At 41.1% G+C, this 19,934-nt stretch overlaps 1 protein-coding gene across 3 annotated transcripts in view; it reads right to left on the minus strand.

The window, feature by feature from the left end:
• The window catches only part of ALG9 (ALG9 alpha-1,2-mannosyltransferase), a 94,987-nt gene that overhangs the window by 45,695 nt on the left and 29,358 nt on the right, over nt 1–19,934 (minus strand). For 2 of the 3 annotated variants that reach the window (XM_045077553.1, XM_045077554.1), the window contains exons 9-12: nt 12,408–12,562; nt 9,666–9,795; nt 8,855–9,002; nt 7,316–7,445 (exon numbers count right to left, since the gene is read on the minus strand). In XM_045077553.1, the coding sequence (XP_044933488.1) occupies nt 7,316–7,445; nt 8,855–9,002; nt 9,666–9,795; nt 12,408–12,562 (563 nt within the window). Of the gene's footprint in view, nt 1–7,315; nt 7,446–8,854; nt 9,003–9,665; nt 9,796–12,407; nt 12,563–15,961; nt 16,085–19,934 lie in introns of all 3 variants that reach the window. The other variant, XM_045077552.1, reaches the window with a different exon arrangement.

The following is a 19,934-nucleotide window of genomic DNA, read 5'->3' on the forward strand; positions in this document are numbered from 1 at the left end:
GCTCCATCGCAGGACCCTGAGACCATGACCTGAGCTGAAGGCAGAGGCTTAACCCACTGAGCCACCCAGGCACCCCAAGGCTCTTTTTTAAAAATGATGAAAGCGGGGCACCTGATGGCTCAGTCATCAAGCATCTGCCTTCGGCTCAGATCATGATCCCAGAGTCCTGTGATTGAGCCCTGAGTCTGGCTCCCTTCTCAGTGGAGAGCCTGCTTCTCTCTTTCCCTCTGCCTTGTGTTCTTTCTTGCTCTCTCTCAAATAAATAAAATTTTTTTCAAAAAATTATTAATTACAGTATGACTTACTATAAATACATCTTTTAAAGGAAATTCAGCTTTTTATGATTTTATTTATTTGAAAGAGAGAGAGAGAGAGAAGCAGGTTCCCTGCAAGCAGGGAGACTGATAAGGAGCTGGGTCCCAGGTCCCCGAGATCATGACCTGAGCCAAAGGCAGACGTCCAATCGACTGAGCCACCCAGGCACCCTATAAAAATATTTTTAAATGTATTTTTTAAAAATTCCCTATAATCCCACCACCCAAAATAAATCACCATCAACCTGTTAGTTTATGTCCCAGACCTTCTTTCTACAGATATAGACTTTTTAGTACAAAATCTGGATCATATTATATATAGACTATTTTAGTGTGACTATTTTTAGTTTGAGTTTTCTCAGTTGAAATCCCTGGTAACACCAAGTGACTACTGCCCCTTGGGTCTAAAAGCTAGAACCAGAATAGTTTTTTCTCTCAATTTTGTTAATATCTCAAAATGCAAAATCTGAGCCCATACTCCGTAACATCGTCTACAATTCAAAAACCAAGAGACTGGATTTAAATCTGCCTTAAAGTATAACCAAAAAGCTCATTTTTTTGTTTCTTCAGATTCAATCATTCTTTCTTGCATCAAAAATAACAAAATTGTAGGGTGACATTAACACATGATCGTGAAACAAAAATGTGTTTCATTTCATTAGTCACAGGCTACATATCAACCAGCTGTTGAAGCTAAAAATATGCCTTAGTTTAAAATTTTGTAAAATACAAGCATTTAAGACTCATTTTGAAAGAAATGTGACTTCTTTCGGTTTCTAAGAACCCACTAGAAGACTGGAGAGGAATAAATCAGTACCTCTAAAGCAGAAGAAAAAAAAGGTATGGGGGTGGAAATCCAGCTAATTTCTTATCAGTACCATATTGTTTACATCTTCTCAATAAATATATGTTAAGGACAAAATTTTAATACCAACTTAGGCAAAGAAAAATATGTATTCTCAAAGAAAAGGCCTGAGGGTGCCTGGGTGGCTCAATTGTTAAGCGTCTGCCTTTGGCTCAGGTCATGATCTCGGGGTCCTGGGATTGAGCCTGGCTGGCATCGGGCTCCCTGCTCGGCAGGAAGTCTGCTTCACCCTCTCCCACTCCCTCTGCTTGTGTTCCTTCTCTTGCTGTCTCTCTCCACCAAATAAAATAAAATCTTAAAAAAAAAAAGAAAAAGAAAAGGCCTGAGATAGAGATCAAAACATCATTAATAAGAAGTGAGCTAAGGGTTGCTGGGCAGGAATAAATACCCATGGCTCCATTTTATCAGCTGGAACAGAGATTCTGCTGGGGTCGGGGCCTGGGGCCCTATCTCTCCAACCCCTAAACGTCAGCATCACACTCAGGCAGCACTACACAGCACAAGTATACCCCTAACATACACTCCTCTCCTTTGGGATGGAGGCAGTACTTCCTCTCTGGTCATTGGGTCTCATGGCCCAGGAATCACATCTCAGGATTCACCACCATTACATATTTAATTAGAAAACAGGTAATGGGATATCCTGAAATTGCAACTGGATTTCAGATGCAGTCACAGCAAATTGGAAGCAGATGCACAACTATTTCAAGGGCCTTGGAAACTTAAATGACTCACAAAGTCATTAAAGAAAAAAATACACATACTTCATTCAGCCCCTAAAAGGAATTACAGGCACTTCTAATGCCTAGCCCAGTGTTGTTGCCACTACATCACTTTGCCAGGCATCAATATCCTCCGATGATATACTTCTTTAAAATAGGAGCACTGAGGCCTAGGACAACACATTTGATAGGGAAAGACTTTAGGGCCTCTGGGTGGCTCAGACATTAAGCATCTGCCTTCAGCTCAGGTCACGATCCAAGGGTCCTGGGGTCAAGACTGGCATCAGGCTCCCTGCTCAGTGGGAAGCCTGCTTTTCCCCCTCTCACTCCCCCTGCTGGTGTTTCCTCTCTCACTGTGTCTCTCTCTGTCAAATAAATGAATAAAATCTTAAAAAAAAAAAAAAAAAACTTCAAGTATTTTTCTGGCTTTTCATCTTTTATATAAACTCCACTTAAATTAAGTAGTTGTCACCAGAAGCACAGCCTGTTTTATGGTTCTGTCATCTCCCATACTTGCTAAACATGTATTTGTCAATTGAAACCCTACCATCTTGAGTAAAAATGTACTGCACTGTAAAAATGTGAACTCATGGGTCAAAATTTTGGGTCATTCAATCCCTAAAGATCCCAGAAAGTTCAATTTTCTAAATGCCAACATAATGGATACCAGGGAATTAATTTTAAAGAAGCCTTTGGAATTTTTAGCAATTCCAGTCTTATTCCACAGCCCGTACTGTAGCAATTCAAACTTGCTTCCTTCCGTATGGGCTGGTAACCAATAGCAAGGATATCTATAAGGCAACTTATTTTCTCCTGCAGTAAGGACTTCTATTAAGGAAAGATAAGAGGACAGGAAGAAAAGGGGGTGAGGACCCTCATTATTTCTAAAGAAACAACAACTGCTACTTAAAATACCTGGCGCGTGTATATGTGTGTGTGTGTGTATGTATGTGTGTGTATATATATATATATATAACTGAGCTCGAGAAATGTAAAGTAACTTCTGTGAAAATTAATGCTTAGCTATTCACTGTCTATTCAACCTTGTTACATCAAAGAATGATTAACCATGACCGCAAATATACACTCAAGGGATATGCCATATGGTAGAAACTATAAGTGGCTGTGGAAGGAAGAGCAGCTTTGCAAAATATATGGGGCATCCTGAAACCAAGCTGCTTATACTAGGACTAACCTCTGTCAGGTTACAACCCCTCTGAGCCTCAGTTTCTTCACCATAAAATGAAGGGATCGTGGACTCAGTGGTATCTTAAATTCCCTTCCAAACTCGTAATTCTTCCCACTGGTTAAATGGGAAAGGCAGGGAACTTAAGAACAAAATTAAGTCAGTTTTGACTGAATTTACAGTCAATTCTGTTGTAACACTTGTTCTGAAAATGCAAATTTGTTCCAACACAACGGATATATTAGGGACCAGTCTGAACATAATTCCATTTCTGCTTTGGCTCATGTGTCATTTAATCCACGAGAAACACGAGGTGAAGAGAACAGACTGCACTCGGCCAAGCTCCTCAGAGTAGGAACACGCCGGGCGCACAGACACACACTCCACGGTCTCCCGGTGCCTGTGGGGCACACCGTGCTCCCAGCCAACCCGGCCACTCGGGCAGGATGACTTGCTGTCCTGTTGCAGATAAGCCTTCCAGCACCCCTGCCACAAGCATATCTCAGGTCTGTTTCAAGGAAAACTCCCACATTATTCTAATACCTCCGTACTTTCAGCTGCTCAACACGTGTGAAACCATGTGACCATTTTTATAGGCTCTTATCTTCCTTTATGTGTCACTGACCATGTTTTTGAGTACTGTGTCCCTAATCTCATTTTTCCCATAAGCCTTCTGGGTTGTTTTGTTTTTGTATTATTTTTTTTTTAACCACACAATGACTTTATATAAAATAACTTTATATCACCTTAGAGCAGAACTGACTGTATCACTGTTTGGGGAAAAGTCATCAAAGAACACTTCCATCTTTTCCAAGACAGCAGATGGACAAGCTTCCTACAAGTCTGCTTACGCATTAAGTTAAAATCAGAGAAAAGTCTAAGTTCCCTCCTGAACAGGTGTTTGTTACTCCTCTAGCTCCCACATCAGGTATAAGGTTGGGAGTCAGAAGGAGATCATTCACCTTGAAAGAGCCAACAAAAAACTGGATTTGCCAATTAATAAAGAGGAGACACTGAATGTATCTCCTAAATTCACACCTTGATTTTGGCAGAAAATCTGTAAAAATGCTACCCATTCAATAATGAGATATGCAAAAGCTACTCACTATCAACTATGAAAGAATATGGAGCAAAGAAAAATATTTCTGCAAGGTAGTTCCAACAATGCCTTAGAAACCACAGAGCCTTCACCCACACTCTTAATGCTTTTTTTTTTTTTTAAGATTTTACTTATTTATTTGGCAGAGAGAGAGATCACAAGCAGGCTGAGAGGCAGAGAGAGAGCAGGAGGCAGGCTCCCCACTGAACAGAGAGCCAGATGTGGGGCTCGATCCCAGGACCCCGAGATCACGACCTGAGCTGAAGGCAGAGGCTTAACCCACTGAGCCACCCAGGCGCCCACACACACTCTTAATTCTTGATCAACTCAGAAGTCAAGGAAAAGAGGGAACTAAAGGAAGTCATGAATGTGTCCTCATTTCCAAGCAGACCAGAAAGAGACAGATCTCATCACTGAGCACTGAAGCCGAAGTTGGCTAAAACTTGTCACTCAGAGCCAACAGGCGGATAAAAACACTGCTGCCATCCAGCATGCTCCGGAAAGACAGGGAACATAAGGACTTTGCCTTCTCGAAAGAACTAGGACTGATACCGGAAGGAAAGAGCACTGATGTAGTCTAGCATGTGCTCCTACACACAAGACCAAGTTATTATTACAGTCATAGTCCTGGCACCGTTTCTTAAAAAACTGATAACATATTTACATATATATGCAAGGGAAACAAATAAGAGACAAAAACACCAAGATGGTAACATAGTTTAATATTTGGGTAATAGAATTATAGAGGCCTTTATTATTTTATACAATGAATGTATACTGCTTTTATCATCAGAAGAAAACCAACAGACTGAAAGAAATGAATCCCTGATCATCATTCACACTGAATTCACAGCAAGCTGTCAAATGCCTCCTTTAGTTGCCAAAGGGTGAAAGGTGAGCAGCCTGGATTGGGAGGGCACTTGTCCTACCAGGCAGGAAATGTCAGAAAGAACTCTGCACAAAAACTCTCAAGCACAGGAAGGTGGGTGAGCACAACGGTGGACACTACACACTCAGGAGACACAACAGACTTGTTTTTAATCAGATAGCACTTTGGTGACTCCTATAGGTACTCTGAAAAATCTTTGCTTTTGGGTGAAGCTAACATAGAGCCACTTAACTGAACAGTGTGTGGTAGCAGAGAGTATGGAAATAGGATCTAACCAAAGACAATCAGTGACCAAAGCCTAAGAAATGTGCAAAAAGCCACTGTAGATTTTACAGTCAGCTTTCTCTCAAGATCACTGTCCCAATGACGGGAAGCGTACATTTCCCCACTTAGAGAGCACATGAAGGTGAACCACTAGACTTAGAGCACTATCCCAGATGCTATGGGGAATACAGAAGCAGCGCTGCAGGCATTCTCTTCACGGTATGCCCAGGACATACGTATCAGAAATACGTAAGTAACGTAAGACAAAAACGAATGGCTAACTGAGAGGCAGAGTTGAGAATTTCAGGCATTTAAAGGAGCACAGCTCACCATGAGCTTAGGTAGGTGGCAAAGGCTACAGACAGGAAGAGAGTTCTGATGGCATAAGGAGGGAGGCAAGGGTAGTCCAGGCATGGTTGGGCATTAAGATAAGCAAAGTCACTGCGATGGAAAAGGCAATGATGGGTGTGAGCAGACAAAAATGAGGCTGGAAAACAAGAAAAGGAAGGAAGATCAATTCAAGCAGATTATAAATCCTCTTAAGGTTTCTTGACCTCCAATCCATCTGATATAGCATTATCAGATTAAGAACATTTGTGGGAAAATCTACATACACACTATGCTAATAGGTATGATAGAATATCTAAGCTCATTATAATCTTCCAAATGTGCATTATTCCCATTTTACAGATAGAAACAAATTAGTTAAATAAAGAGTTAATTCATTTGCCCAAGATCAAAGTAAGCAACGGACCCAGGACTTGGACACAGGCCTACCTGACTCAAAGTCCATGCTCCTTTTTACTACTCCATGCTACTTCTTCCTAAAACACAGCTGTGACAACATCACTGTCAGTTTGTGTGTCTCCCTCCTCCATCACAGTGTGCCCGCCTACCCTTCCGACTCTCCAGTGTACTCACGGTGATCCCCAACAAGGCCTGCTGTCAGGAGAGTATCTGCAGCTAAAACAAAAACGACCAACAACAGTTTACCCCATCCTGGGGTATTTTCAATGCTCCAGGAATCAGAAGCTAAAGTTAGGAAAAAAGCTCTAACATAAACCCCTTGATGGAACACAGATTTTACCTTCGCAGGGGGCCGGGCCAAGTATGTATCCGACAATGGCCATTTCCATGGCTTATATTTTAAACTTCCACAGTAAGACTCCCCTTCATAAGCCCCGAGGGTTTCCATGTGGGAGACAAAAGGCCACGTGTGGCCGCAGAAGCACTTCACAATCCCATATCCCATTTCACGGAGGAAGTATATGGGAACACCTGTGTTTAGATGTGTTTGACATCTAAACCGTTAAATGTTTCTTTAAAAGACAGGATGCCAAAAAAAGTGCTTTCTAATAACTTTATAAAATACTCATCTATTGTCTCTGGGAACCAGGAACAGTATCTTTACTGCGCTCACCTTTTGGACAATCAAAGATTTTTTAAGTATCAAATGGCGCAAGTGTCATCTTTCAAAGGAACTGAAATAAAACCACACGGGATCCTGGGGTACATAAGGCTGAGTGGGTGGAAGAGCACGACCCTGACACAGATTGCACCACGTGCTCACCAGGAAAACAGCCTCAGTCACTGACGTCCATTTGCTCAAACTGGAATACACTGATAATTAGGTCAAAGGTCTACTGAGAACTTGAAAGTTCCCCACCAAATATTTTAATCAGCCAGGGAATGATACGAGTTTCAGAATGTGTTTCAAAATGATTCGAATTCAATTTAAGAAAATTTCCAGACCAGCTTGGGAAATACTTTGAACTGTGTGTTTCACATAGAAAATAAAAGGAAATTTTAAAATAAAACTGTTACTATTCTTTCTCAACAAAAGCTGTTACCTCCCTTACCCTAAAGAAATCACTCTCTAAGAAATTCCCATTTCATCAGAGCTTCCAAAGTGCATGCCAACAGATTTTAGGGTTAGAACTTTCTTTCAAGTAGTAAAAGGAAATGGTTGTCCTTACGTATCTGGATGGCTCCTCCAGGTTCTGGTCATTCATGTCAGTAGGGACAATTCGGGTGGCCAGTGGTCCCTCGGCAAAGGGTTTTGGTAACTGACCCCTGAACTCTGATGGAATGAACTGAAGCTGCCAACTGTCAGAAACACAAATAAGGGAGAGTAAGAAAAACACAGGGGGCCCATATTGCTAAATGTACTTGAAATAAACAAGCCAAAAAAAAAATATTCATGTGAAAAACATCTCGCTTGGAGAAAAAAAGTATTTCTGCTAAACCTCCACCAGGGAACACGGAGGCAAAGGTCATGATTGAGTCCAACATCGTTGGGAAATTTTCGAGAGGGATTCTCAACCCATTCCGCCAACTCTTAGCACTAAAATTTGCAACCAAATGGTCCTTCCACCAAACTACCAGAGAAGCATCCCCATTTATCACCAGTAATCACATGGTAGAAGGACTTAACAAAATTAAAGCAAATTCATCAGGTAGGAAAAAAGTGAAATGCAAGAACACACTATGGGAGAAGTACTTTGTCCCTGAGTAATTCTCACAAGTATCTTTAGTTATGAAACTATTGCAAAGGTAAAAGGCAAAGGCTAATGTTAGTTAATACTTCAAAAAAAGAAAACCCAACCTTTTAATTTAATGATTAATGACTGATACGGAATCTTCATTCAACCCAAGATACCCCCACCAGCTAAGCTGCTGAAGCCAATCCCCAAATGGAACAACATGACTCGTCTTAACCCGACTTCCCTTTTCCCTCAATAGGAGCTTCTCCATCCGAATTAAGCAAACATACAGAACTCCAGAGCCTGTTCTATCATCCAACAACAGAGAGCATGAAGGCAAGTGGCACAATTACCTTAATCACAGCTTTCCCCAGTATCCACATGCTGGTAAAGAACTTTCACTATTTTTGGATGACAAACATTTCTTCTCTAAAAACACTCTTCCAACTAGAGTTTCTAGACCACTTCTGGAAGTGAATTAATACCAGATGATTACTGAAATTTACATATGGATTCTCAATAAGAGCCACTAGAAGCCTAGGGCCTCAATTGTTTTTAGAAGACCCCAGACCTCCATGGTTCCAGGTAGAGTGGGTACGTGGCCAGACACGGCACCCAGTCTATTGGACATGGGCTGTGGTGGCACACTGCGGATCTCACAGCTCTGAAAAGCTCTGAAATGGTCAGTGATTCAACAACTTTTTGTGAAAATCCAAACATGGAAGAAAAATTAAAGAGATACTGCCACAGAACTGCTATATTTACTCCCTGATTTAAAACTCTGGGAATTAGGGGATGCCTGGGTGGCTCAGTTGTTGAGTATCTGCCTTCAGCTCCAGTCATGATCCCAAGCGTCCTGCGCTCGAGCCCCACATGGGGCTCCCTGCTCAGTGGGGAGCCTGCTTCTTCCTCTCCCACTCTCCCTGCTTGTGTTCCCTCTCTCACTGTCAAATAAAATCTTTAAAAAACAAATAAATACATAAATAATAGAAAAATAAAAAATAAAACCCTGGGAATTAAAGGAAAACTTACTTATCAGGCAGAAGGAAGCTACTGGGAAAGCGATACCACTCCTTTCCTACACAGACATTCACAGTCCTGCCTTCTGGGACAGTGTGGATGGCTGGGTCTGTGGCAATTCGGTAAAATTCTGGATACAGATCAAGGGGCCCGTGATACCCTGGAAGGGAGAGAGGTTTGTGAAATCAAAGATGAGTAAGATGAGAGGCTGACATTGAATCATAATGCCTGTGAATGTCCCCCGTAACTCGTGCATACTGGAAGAGTGCGAAGGTTCCCAGCAAACATAGCAGGAAGCCTGCCCCACTGGTGCACAGCATCTCTACAGCTCGTAAGATGATCACAGCAGAGACCCTATTCTACCAAAGAGCTTTGCTTTCTTGCCCTTCTCTACACCCTTCTGCCTTTTTAACTTCTATTCTTTGAGCACATTTTAATCTTCTGGATCCAAATAATGATTACAGGAAGAATATAATCATGGGACTTGAGCCCCAAATTTGCTTCCTATGTTCAAAGCTTCCTTAATTCAGCCTTCAGAATGAAAAAGCATCCTTTAAAAACCCAACAACAGCAACAACCACAAAAAAAAACAAGAATAAAAAAAAAAAGTTATAGTCAGTCACAAATTCCTTCTAGAATTTTCAGTCTTCTCTTTGATCTTAAGGTACAGAAGTCATATCCCCGTCACTATATTAAGTCCACGGGTTCTCCTTAGAGTACAGCCCTCCTCCCGGCCGAAGCTGAACTGTGTTCACCACGTGTCCATCAAAACCCAACATGAAGTGCATCGTGAGTTGGGGTAAGACATTCTCTGAGCATCTACCTTTGAACAGCGCCACAGAGCGAGAGAAGGACAAGAGCCCGAACAGGAGGAGTGTTCCCGAGGCCAGCCAGTTTGACGTCACTGTGTAATGCTCCAGGCGGTATCGCTGAAACACGAAGTGGTAACATTTCTAGAAGGAAAGAAAACTGTATTGAAGGAAAAAAAAAAAAACTTGCAGAATATACATAACACGGCTGTAAAACATCCTAACACCAAGAGGGAGGAAGCAGCAGCAGACATTCTGTGAAGGGTCTGAGCATTTGGAAACACTCAGTGAGGTGCCCATTCTGAGTTCTTAGATGAAAACAAACTGTCAAGACTATCTACCAGTCAGTCCCACCAGAGGAATTCTCATTCGCTTCATAGGAAAAATATGTGGAAACCTTTCTAGTTCTTAAGGTCCTAATAATTTATTATTTTTTTTAATATTCAAACAAAAGTGCCAGAGCACCAGGCTGGCTCAGTGGAGCACGTGACTCTTGATCTCAGGATGAGGAGTACAAGCCCCGCACTAGGCGTGGACCCGGCCTAAAAAAAAAAAAATTGTTTTTAATAAATAAATAAATAAACCAACAAAAGTGCTTTTTGGCAATTTGCTTTGATATATGAAGTGTCTCTATTTTGATATAACGAGTACTTCATCTTTATTTTTCTCACTCAGAAGTTTTCATCAGTTTTTAGTATCAACAGAATGTCTCTTGACCAAACAAGAAAAAAAGGAGTCCTCTCATAGACCATCAGGAAAAGGCTGTTATCTGTAAACTGCTTTACAAACTAGAAGAATATTATTACAAAATACACATACATGCATCAATTCTACAATCTTTGAGCACCTTCCCATTAGACTGACCTCCTCCTTTCCTTCCAAGACTAGACCTCAACTTTGGGGAAGTGAAACTTTGCAAATATTTACTTGTTAGTGCCATGGATATGTTTAAACTCCTTCATATTTGGGACAATTTGTCCTAGGAAAACAATCCAAATACCTAAAGAAAGATATCCATCCTAGCATTGTTTGTTTATAATACTGAAATAAGGAAGCATCCTAAACCTACCATAAGTTGTATCTCATCATTACATGTGCCAAATTCAGTATATTACATATATTACACAATAATGTTTTATACCAAATTTAGAATATACGCTTATTCAAAAGATGGGTAGAGATGAAAATCATGTGATATAGTTCTATTAAAAGGGATATAAAGTTAAATGTACATTTAGATTACAACCCTAATAAAGTTTGGTATATAATAGATAAAAATGCTGGAAGGAAAGTGGTTTTGTTAGGATAGTAATTTTAAAAGTACTAAGCTAATTTTAGAAGTACTAAGCTAAGAAAAAAAGAACTAAGCTAATTTTAAAAGTACTAAGAGTGGGGTGCCTGGGTGGTGCACTTGGTTGAGCATCTGACTTGGTTTCAGTTCAGCTCATGATCTCAGGGTTGTGGAAGCAAGCTGCACATTGGGGTCCACACTCAGCAAGGAGTCTGCTTGGGTTTCTCTCTCCCTCTCCCTCTGCTCCCTGCCCTATGCCCCACAGGGTCTTACTCTCACACACTCTCCCTCTCTCAAATAAATAAATCTTTTTAAAAAGTGTAAATGAGGGGCGCCTGGGTGGCTCAGTGGGTTAAAGCCTCTGCCTTCGGCTCAGGTCATGATCTCAGGGTCCTGGGATCGAGCCCCGCATCGGGCTCTCTGCTCAGCAGGGAGCCTGCTTCCCCCTCTTTCTCTGCCTGCTTCTCTGCCTACTTGTGATCTCTGTCAAATAAATAAAGTATTTTTTTAAAAAGTATTAAATGAAAAATTATGTGCAATAAAGCTCAATTACTTTTATAATTTAATTTTTTTTAAACTACCATCCTAACATGGATAGGTCTTAAAAACATACTGCTGAATGAAAGAAGCCAGTCACAGAAGACTTTTAGGATTCCATTTACATGGAAGGCCTAGAATGGGCAAATATACAGAGACAGAAAATAGATTAGTAGTTGCTTATGGCACGGGAGATATGAAGGGGGGCAGGGATGATAGCTAATGGGTACAGAGCTTTTGAGGTGATAAAAATGTTCTAAAGTTCACTGTGGTGATGGTTATGCATATCTGTGAATATACTAAAAATGATTCAATTTTACACTTTTTAAATGGGTAAATTATACCTCTATCTATCTGTTAAGGGGGCAGAAATAGCTGTCACCCTAATTACTCTTCACTGCCAGTTGCAAATGGTAGCAGAGGTCAAAAAAGAGCCTTGGGGCTTCTGAGGCCACAGAAAGATATTCATGATTAGTTCTGACAAGGAATTGACCTGGACAGGTTTTAAGCCAGGATCACAAAGCATCCCATATTGCTAAATGCCTGGTGTTATCCCAAACACCTGAGCAAGTTTTCATCTGATCTTGGGAGTTGAAGAATAGACATTCCAGTAGCTCTGCGGTGATAGCACCGTCCTGTGGGTGGCCTATACAATGACTTAGTAAAACTTCTTTAACAGGAACTGGATTCTTGTTGGCAACAGAAAGAAATTAACACACAAATTAACAATGCAAATATGTAACCAGCTCAAGAGTATGATCAACAGCCAAGCCATCAATACATCAAGCTTTAATAATGTGATCTGTATCCAGTTTAATGCATGGATAAAACATCTTGGGAGAAGCATGCCACAATTTGCCTTTAAGCTTTATGACCAATTTAAAAAGCGAAATGGAATGAAGCAGACATCCATTTCCCTGAAACTCACCTGAAGTGCAGAGAGGGCCACAGCACCACAGAGACATATAAGTGGATATACAGGGAAAAGAAATCTCTCCTCTTTGTGAGGCTGGATGAAGAAAATTATAAACCAAATATACATTGGAGCCAAGGTAAGCCAATATGGGTGGCCTAAATTCTGAACTGTAAGACACAGAAAAATATCCACCTTTCACCATATTAGAATGAAACAACACATTTGGTTTCAATGTAGTCTTGATCACAAACAGGAATACGCCCTAGGGCACCCCCTAAAATGTTTCAGCTCTTGTAGTCACACTTTCTCTGATGTAGTAAAGGGGTTAAGTAGAAAGAGGTGTATACTCCTGAGCTCCCCTAAGACAGCCAGTATCTAACAGGAGGCACAAATGAAAGTCAAGCGAATGGGTGACAGAGCTTAATAATGTCTACACTGGATGGAGAAAAAAGCCTTCTCTCTCCAGTGAGTCCTGCCACTAAGATTAAAGGTTCCTGAGATTAACCAAAAACATAACATAAACTCCTTTCTTGGGTTTTAATTCCCAAGAATTTAATATAGCGATCTCCTTTCTTGTATACCAGTCTGTTCAAATGGTTATAGATCAAAGGAAAGAAAAAGCTGGGTTCTCAAGCCCCCATTATTGGCTTTCGCCAAGTCACAAGAGTTTGTCTCAATGCAAATATAAAAACACTCTTAAAAGAAGTACACGGATGACGTTTTCTCTCCTCTTTTGCAATACCCATCCACTCTGAATCCCAAAATTGGAACCCAAATATACTTGAAGCATGTGAAAGAATTAAAGGAATTTAATGAGTGCTGAGACCCAAGCACCTGCTGGAAAGTTCCCATGGTTATGTACATGAACACTGAGTGATAAACCTGCAACCCACCAGGAAGGCTTCCCCTACTGTGCTCCAATTAGTGATAATCAGCAGCGCCTAGAAATCACTGGCAAAGGGTAGGTCGACAGCGCCCCCTGGTGTTCATTATGTCTACAATGAGCACGTTTAGAAGAGCAGCTCAGGACTGTCACCGATATCCATCTTGCTGTTCCTAAGTTATCTGGAATTCTCTAGAAACTCTAGGGATGGAAATTCTGGAACTGAAATACCAAGCTTATCCTTTCAACTTTCTACTCTAAGATTTTACCATGAGATCTTAGGCAATAATTTAGGACTTAAACCTTCCCAGGAAATTTTTTAGGTTGGAATTTTTTCTTTCTTTTTTTTTTTTTTAAAGATTTTATTTATTAATTTGACAGAGAGAAATCACAAGTAGACGGAGAGGCAGCCAGAGAGAGAGAGAGGGAAGCAGGCTCCCTGCTGAGCAGAGAGCCCGACGCGGGACTCGATCCCAGGATCCTGAGATCATGACCTGAGCCGAAGGCAGAGCCGAAGGCAGCGGCTTAACCCACTGAGCCACCCAGGCGCCCCAAGGTTGGAATTTTCTTAATTATAAGAAAATGAAATCTTTTTTTTCCTGTAACTTAAAAGCCTAACAAGTGCATTTTTTTAGACAAATACATTTTTAAAATATGACCTGGGGCACCTGGCTGGTTCAGTCAGAAAAGCATGGAACTCTTTTGATCTTGGGGTTGTGAGTTCAAGTTTCACATTGAGGGTAGGAATTACTAAAATAAATATTTAAACATTTTTTTAAAAATGGCCTAGGGGCACCTGGGTGGCTCAGTGGGTTAAGCCGCTGCCTTCAGCTCAGGTCATGATCTCAGGGTCCCGGGATCGAGTCCCGCATCGGGCTCTCTGCTCAGCGGGGAGCCTGCTTCCTCCTTTCTCTCTCTCTGCCTCTCTGCCTACTTGTGATCTCTGTCAAATAATAAATAAAATCTTTAAAAAAAGATGACCTAAAATTTTTCAATGTCCTCCATAAAATGTACAAAATCAGAACTACAGCTGTACTACTTGATGGAATAGCCAATTTCTTTCCTGATTCTTTGGGGGTTTTGTTTGTTTCTTTCTTTCCTTTAAGGGTATTTTTTCTACCATAAAATACACAAAGTATAAAGAAAAAACAGCATTTTCTTAGTAGGTGGACATGTGTGTAAATTACATATTTTTAAATCAAAATTGGATTCATACTGTAGAGAACAGCTTAATATGCTGCTTTTATACTTACATCACAAGCATTTCCAAATTCTCCACAAGCATAAAATATTTTTACAGTTAAAGAAGTTACTTTTCACAAAAGATAGTGATCCTTAGGAAATACAAGGAATGGAGGAATAAGTTAACACCTCCAGGTGACAAAGAGCTGAACCCAAATGTGGGACACTTTGCAAGATGAATGACCTGATTTCTTTAGAAATCTTCAGGAGAAAAAAGAAGAGGGGGCGGAATCTCATATAAAGCTTAAGAAACTTAACACTAAATTCAGTATATGACCCCTTTCAGATGCTTTAAAAAAAAAAAAACTAACTATAAAAAGCTGTTTTTCAGACAATGTAGGAAACCTGAATATCAATTGGGTATTAGAGTTTAAGGAATTACTATTGATTTTGTTAGGATAATGGCATTATGATCATGTTAAAACAAAAGTGATTGATGACCGCTTTCATATTTGAATAGTATAGCACAGTGAACTCTTATAAACCATTAATAGTAGAAAAGCAGAATGCGGGGTGGGATGGGGAGATCATATGGCATCCAAATCAGACTGAAAAGTCTGAAATTAAATCTCTTTCCAAAGCTCATATGAATTTCTGCTCAAATCTGTCTTCCATAAAAGAAACATGGGCACTAGATGCCCAAATCCGTGACAACTTGAGAAAACACTGGCTGTGCACTACAGAAAGTCAGAGCAAGCAAAATAAATGACAAACCAAGCCTTCCACGATAAGGCAAACACAGAAGCAAAACGGAACAAAGGGAAGCATAATGTTTCTTAGGAAGTCCAAAGCTTCTCTCACTTCAGTATCAAACGTGAGGGAAATCCCTGTATGGTTTAGTTTTCAAATTTTTGGTTGAAATAATTCCCCAAAGAACGTTTACCTCTATCACTTATTATCTTAAGCCATCTTCCATGCCAACATGCACTTCTTTTTTTAAAAAAACACAAGACTCCTGAGATTCTGGAACTGTTTTTACCTCCCTGGGTGGTTCCGTATGCTATATTCATTTTCCCCCACCTGAAAGGATTATAAAGTTCCTCCCTTTGTTAGTTTAACTTGCAATTATTAACCAAATCTTCACATAAATTTATAAGTACAGAGGCGCCTGGGTCACTCAGTGGGTTAAGCCTCTGCTTTCGGCTCAGGTCATGGTCTTAGGGTCCTGGGATCAAGCCCCGCATTGGGCTCTCCGCTCAGCGGAGAGCCTGCTTCCCTCCCTCTCTCTGCCTGCCTCTCTGTCTACTTGTGATCTCTGTCTGTCAAGTAAATAAATAAAATCTTTAAAAAAAAATTTACAAGTACAGATTGACATTTCAATAAGCCAACCATCTCCGTAGGAAGAAAATGGAGAACAGAAGAAGAATCATTTTCACTTCTCGGTATACATTATTATTTGCTTCTTCCTCCCCCAAAACCTATCATCCCTTACACCACTCACCATGAAATCTCTGCAGTAAGTATTCCATGAGAGAAGTCAGTGGTAAGACCAGGAGAGCCAAAGCAAAGGCTACGTTAAAATTAAGAAATCCATTAATCAAATAGAAATACCAGGGTTCCGTACCTGAGTGAACAAACAGATAAGGAATCATTAGCGGATGCCTTCAACACCTTTCACAATGCTTGACTCAAAACGTTCTTTGTTCAGGTAATGTTGATAGTCTGATGCCCCAAGTGAATGAGTCCACAATGGGAACTCAGCTCCTGGGGCTCCGCCACACAAGGGAAACCCAAGGGCAGAAGATGGGAAGAGAAAGGGATTGGTCACTTTTCCAGAATAACCAGGTAATTTAAATAGCTTAGAGGTGATACTGTGATTTCTAATAAGCAATTTGTATTTGGTCTTCATCCCCATTCCTGGCAAAGAGCTCCTAAAACCCCTGGAGTTTCCTAATCGAAGAGCAATAAGGGGGTCTTCTGTTAATTAGGAGAATTGGGCAAAGCCCGTACGTAGCCTAAGGGTCTGGACTGATGGCCAGGGGAGCCAACCATGTGCCTGGGGGGTTAGAATTTTCAGTTCCACCCTTTGACCTCAGAGGAGGAGACAGGGGCTGGCAAGAGAGTTCAGTCACCAATGGCCAATGATTTCACCAACCAGCCTGTGTAATGAAGCCTCCATATAAACCCAAAAGGCCAGGGTTCAGAGAATTTAAGGTTGATGAACACCTAGAAGTGCGAGGAGTGTGGTGCTCCTGGAAAGAACTGGAGTTCTGAGCTCCATCCCACGCAGCTTGCCCTGTGCATTTCTTCCAACTGGCTCTTCACTTATATCCTTTATAAGATCCTCCCTAATAAGCTGGTTAATTTAAGCAAATTTTTCTCTAAGTTCTCTGAGCCACTCTAGCAAATTAATTGAACCCCAAGACAGGGTTGCTGGAACTTCCCATCTACAGGTGGTGGGTCAGAAGAGACCATCTGTGGACTTGTGTCTGGTGTCTGGAGGGGGGGCGGGGGGAACAGTCTTGAAGGGCTGAGCTATTCAGGCCTTTTCCTCTTTTAGTCTCTCCTGTATGTCCCACTTATATTCTAGGATCTTCCCCCTTGATATGCTGAACCACTATCCTGTAGTCATGTATACAAGGGACCCTGCATTTGGTAAAATGCAGTAAGTTGTTTTCCTTAGGAAAATAATGTCCCTAGACCAAGATCCTGCTTCGTGTTGAGGACTCAGAATGAAACAAAATGACTGAAAACACAAGTCTTGTTCACACAAATTTTGATTCTTTAACTCAAAATCCTTAAACCACATGATGAGAAGCAGCCCTCCTCTGCACATTTAGCAGGTTTTTCATCTGCTCTTCCCCTCTGTGTGATTACTTCAATCAGGCAGTGAATGACACATGCGGGCTTTAATCACTGCAGTGTTGTGACACCCGCCTTGCACCACAGCAATTTCCTGCAATCAGCACTGCTTAAAAGGGTAATCAGGAGGCAGAGGAAAAGTCAGAAAAACCTGACATTCTTGCAGCTTGCACAGCAGAATAAGATTAGAAACCAAACCCGTAATGCTAGAAGCATTTAGGGGAGAAGCGGGAGGGGGTACCCTGAGGAAAGACCCAACTGCAATTGTGTGTCACCTTTTGGGAAAGCGCACTCCTTCCTGTCTACATACAATGATGGTGGCCACGAACAGAGGTCCTGGCCCAGGCTGAGTTCATTACAGACATATCTATATCTGGTATTCCTTACAAATAACCTTTGGGTTTCAGAAAACTGATGATTTTCATATAGAAATACGTATCTTCTCTGGATTTTAATTAATATTTAACAACGCATTTCCTAAATTGAGTCCTTTAGGAATCCAGTTTCCAGGAAGGTAGTTTTGGTGGTGGGCTTTTTGGGTTATTTTTTTGGTTTTCAGTTTTGTTTTTTTTTTTTTAAGCAAGCTCCACACCCAGCAAGGAACCCGACGTAGGGCTCGATCTCACAATCCTGAGATCAAGACCTGAGCCGAGATTAAGAGTCGGACACTAATCAAATGAGTCGGTGCCCCAAGAAAGGTCACTTTTTGTATCATCTCCTGACCACCAGTATGGAGGCAGCAATATCAACTTTGACCTGCCTTTTTCCTAAACAAATTTTGGAAATCTGGGCATGAGAAGAAAAATCAGAGTGACTAGGAGAAATGATGTCACCTTTCACATCATCTTTTACAGATGCTAATATTATAGATGCTAATAAGCATCAGAGTGGGGGAAAAAAAACAAAAGCCTCTTTCTCTTTGAGCCTTAAAAATACATATTGTTTTTACAGGGAAACACTTTATTTCCAGCAAATATTTGTCTCTACTGCAACTTATTATACCTCCTACTAGGGCTGACTATCCTTTTATACTCTGAGATTCTGAACCAAAAGTATTAAGATGGTAAACTCAACAATGTTTAGCTGTTAGGAACTCACAGATCAAGTTCACAAATAGGCTATGAACATTTCATAATAGACTGTTACTTCCTGGAAGAACAGGGTAAAAACTGGAGGATAAGCCAAGACTGGGTAAGGTTCAAGAGACACGAGTGTTAAAAACAAGGGCAAAAAGGGACAAAAATAGTGAATTCTGTCAGCCAGTGTCCTCTCCTACTTGATAAGACACCTGCCTGAAAAGAGAAAGGAGGAAAACCTTTTATCTCTTTCCAGGGAGATATTTGATGCTATTTCCCAGAAAGTATCAAAGCTGAACTATGCAGAAAAAAATGCGTCAGCATGACAAGCTACGCATTTAACTGGTGCAAAGTGTGCAGTCAAAGAAAGCTGGAAGCAGGGTCTCTGCAGGGAATGACTCACCCATCTCCCTCTTTAGGGAAAGTGCTTCAAGTCCTTCCATTCAAATGAGCTAAAGGGAACCTTCAAAGAGGCTAAAAGAAGAATGGATAATGTTTACCGTTCCCCAGATTGAATGAAAGGAAACCATTTTATAGACCTATAATTTTATAGAACTCTAAGAACTAAATTATAGTCAATCATCTTATAAAAGTCAAATTTGCAACACCAAGAGCGAAAAGAGACCAAGGTTCACCAAAAACAATTAGCGAAAGAATGAAAGCTCTAGGACAGTTCTGGCTGACAGTCAACTCTCAAGAGACTCACGGGGGCTTCATCCTCTGCCATTGCAAGGATGAGAAACTTTGAGTCTTTTCATCAAGGCTATTAGCCGTTGCCTTCCGAAATGTGCCATCCAGCGATCTGACAGGTGTGAATAAAAACACCGGAAGAGGCAGGGAACGTGTCCTAAGCTGCAAGGTGGCATCCTGGAGCAGACCCCCTGCACTGTCTGAGGGAAGGGCCTCTCTCATACCTATCCTCCCACGCCTTCCCTAGGCCTGTGAACTCCTCCGCAGAGAACACAGTTCTTCACTCACCACACAAAAATGCTTATCAATCTCAACATCTACAAACTTGAAGTGTTACAAGGGTAAAAGCAAAATCAGTGCCATGACCAGTCACTTTTTTTGCAACATGAAATTTCATGTCTTGATCTTTGACACCAAAGGGACGTTTTGCCTATGAATTTGCAATTTTATGCCTATACAAAATTTCCTAAATGCCAAGTATTCTTTACCTTGTCCAAATATTCCTTCTTTGACAAGGGTGGCGCAATGCCCCTGTCCTGTGAAAGACAGCTCAACAGTATGCGTGGCATCGTGCCATCGAAACTTCTCAAAGGCTCCTGACCATCCTCCAAACCTAAGTGCACGGGACCTTCCAAGGTACAGCTACTTCCTGCCCCTTCTTTAGATCAAAGCTTATCTTCTACCTCCAACTCATGCTCTGTTTTAGCAAGTTTATTCTCCTGTAGAATCTCAACTGCCAAACTCTGGGGTTTTGCGGAGGTTGTTCTCAGTGGAAAGAACACAGGCTTTGGATTCAGAGAGCCCTGGGCTCTTATCCCATTTCTGCCACTTATTAATTACGTGCAA

Source organism: Mustela putorius, unplaced genomic scaffold (genome assembly GCF_011764305.1).
Source record: "Mustela putorius furo isolate JIRA1106 unplaced genomic scaffold, ASM1176430v1.1 tig00000198_pilon_pilon_pilon, whole genome shotgun sequence".
NCBI lineage: Eukaryota > Metazoa > Chordata > Mammalia > Carnivora > Mustelidae > Mustela > Mustela putorius.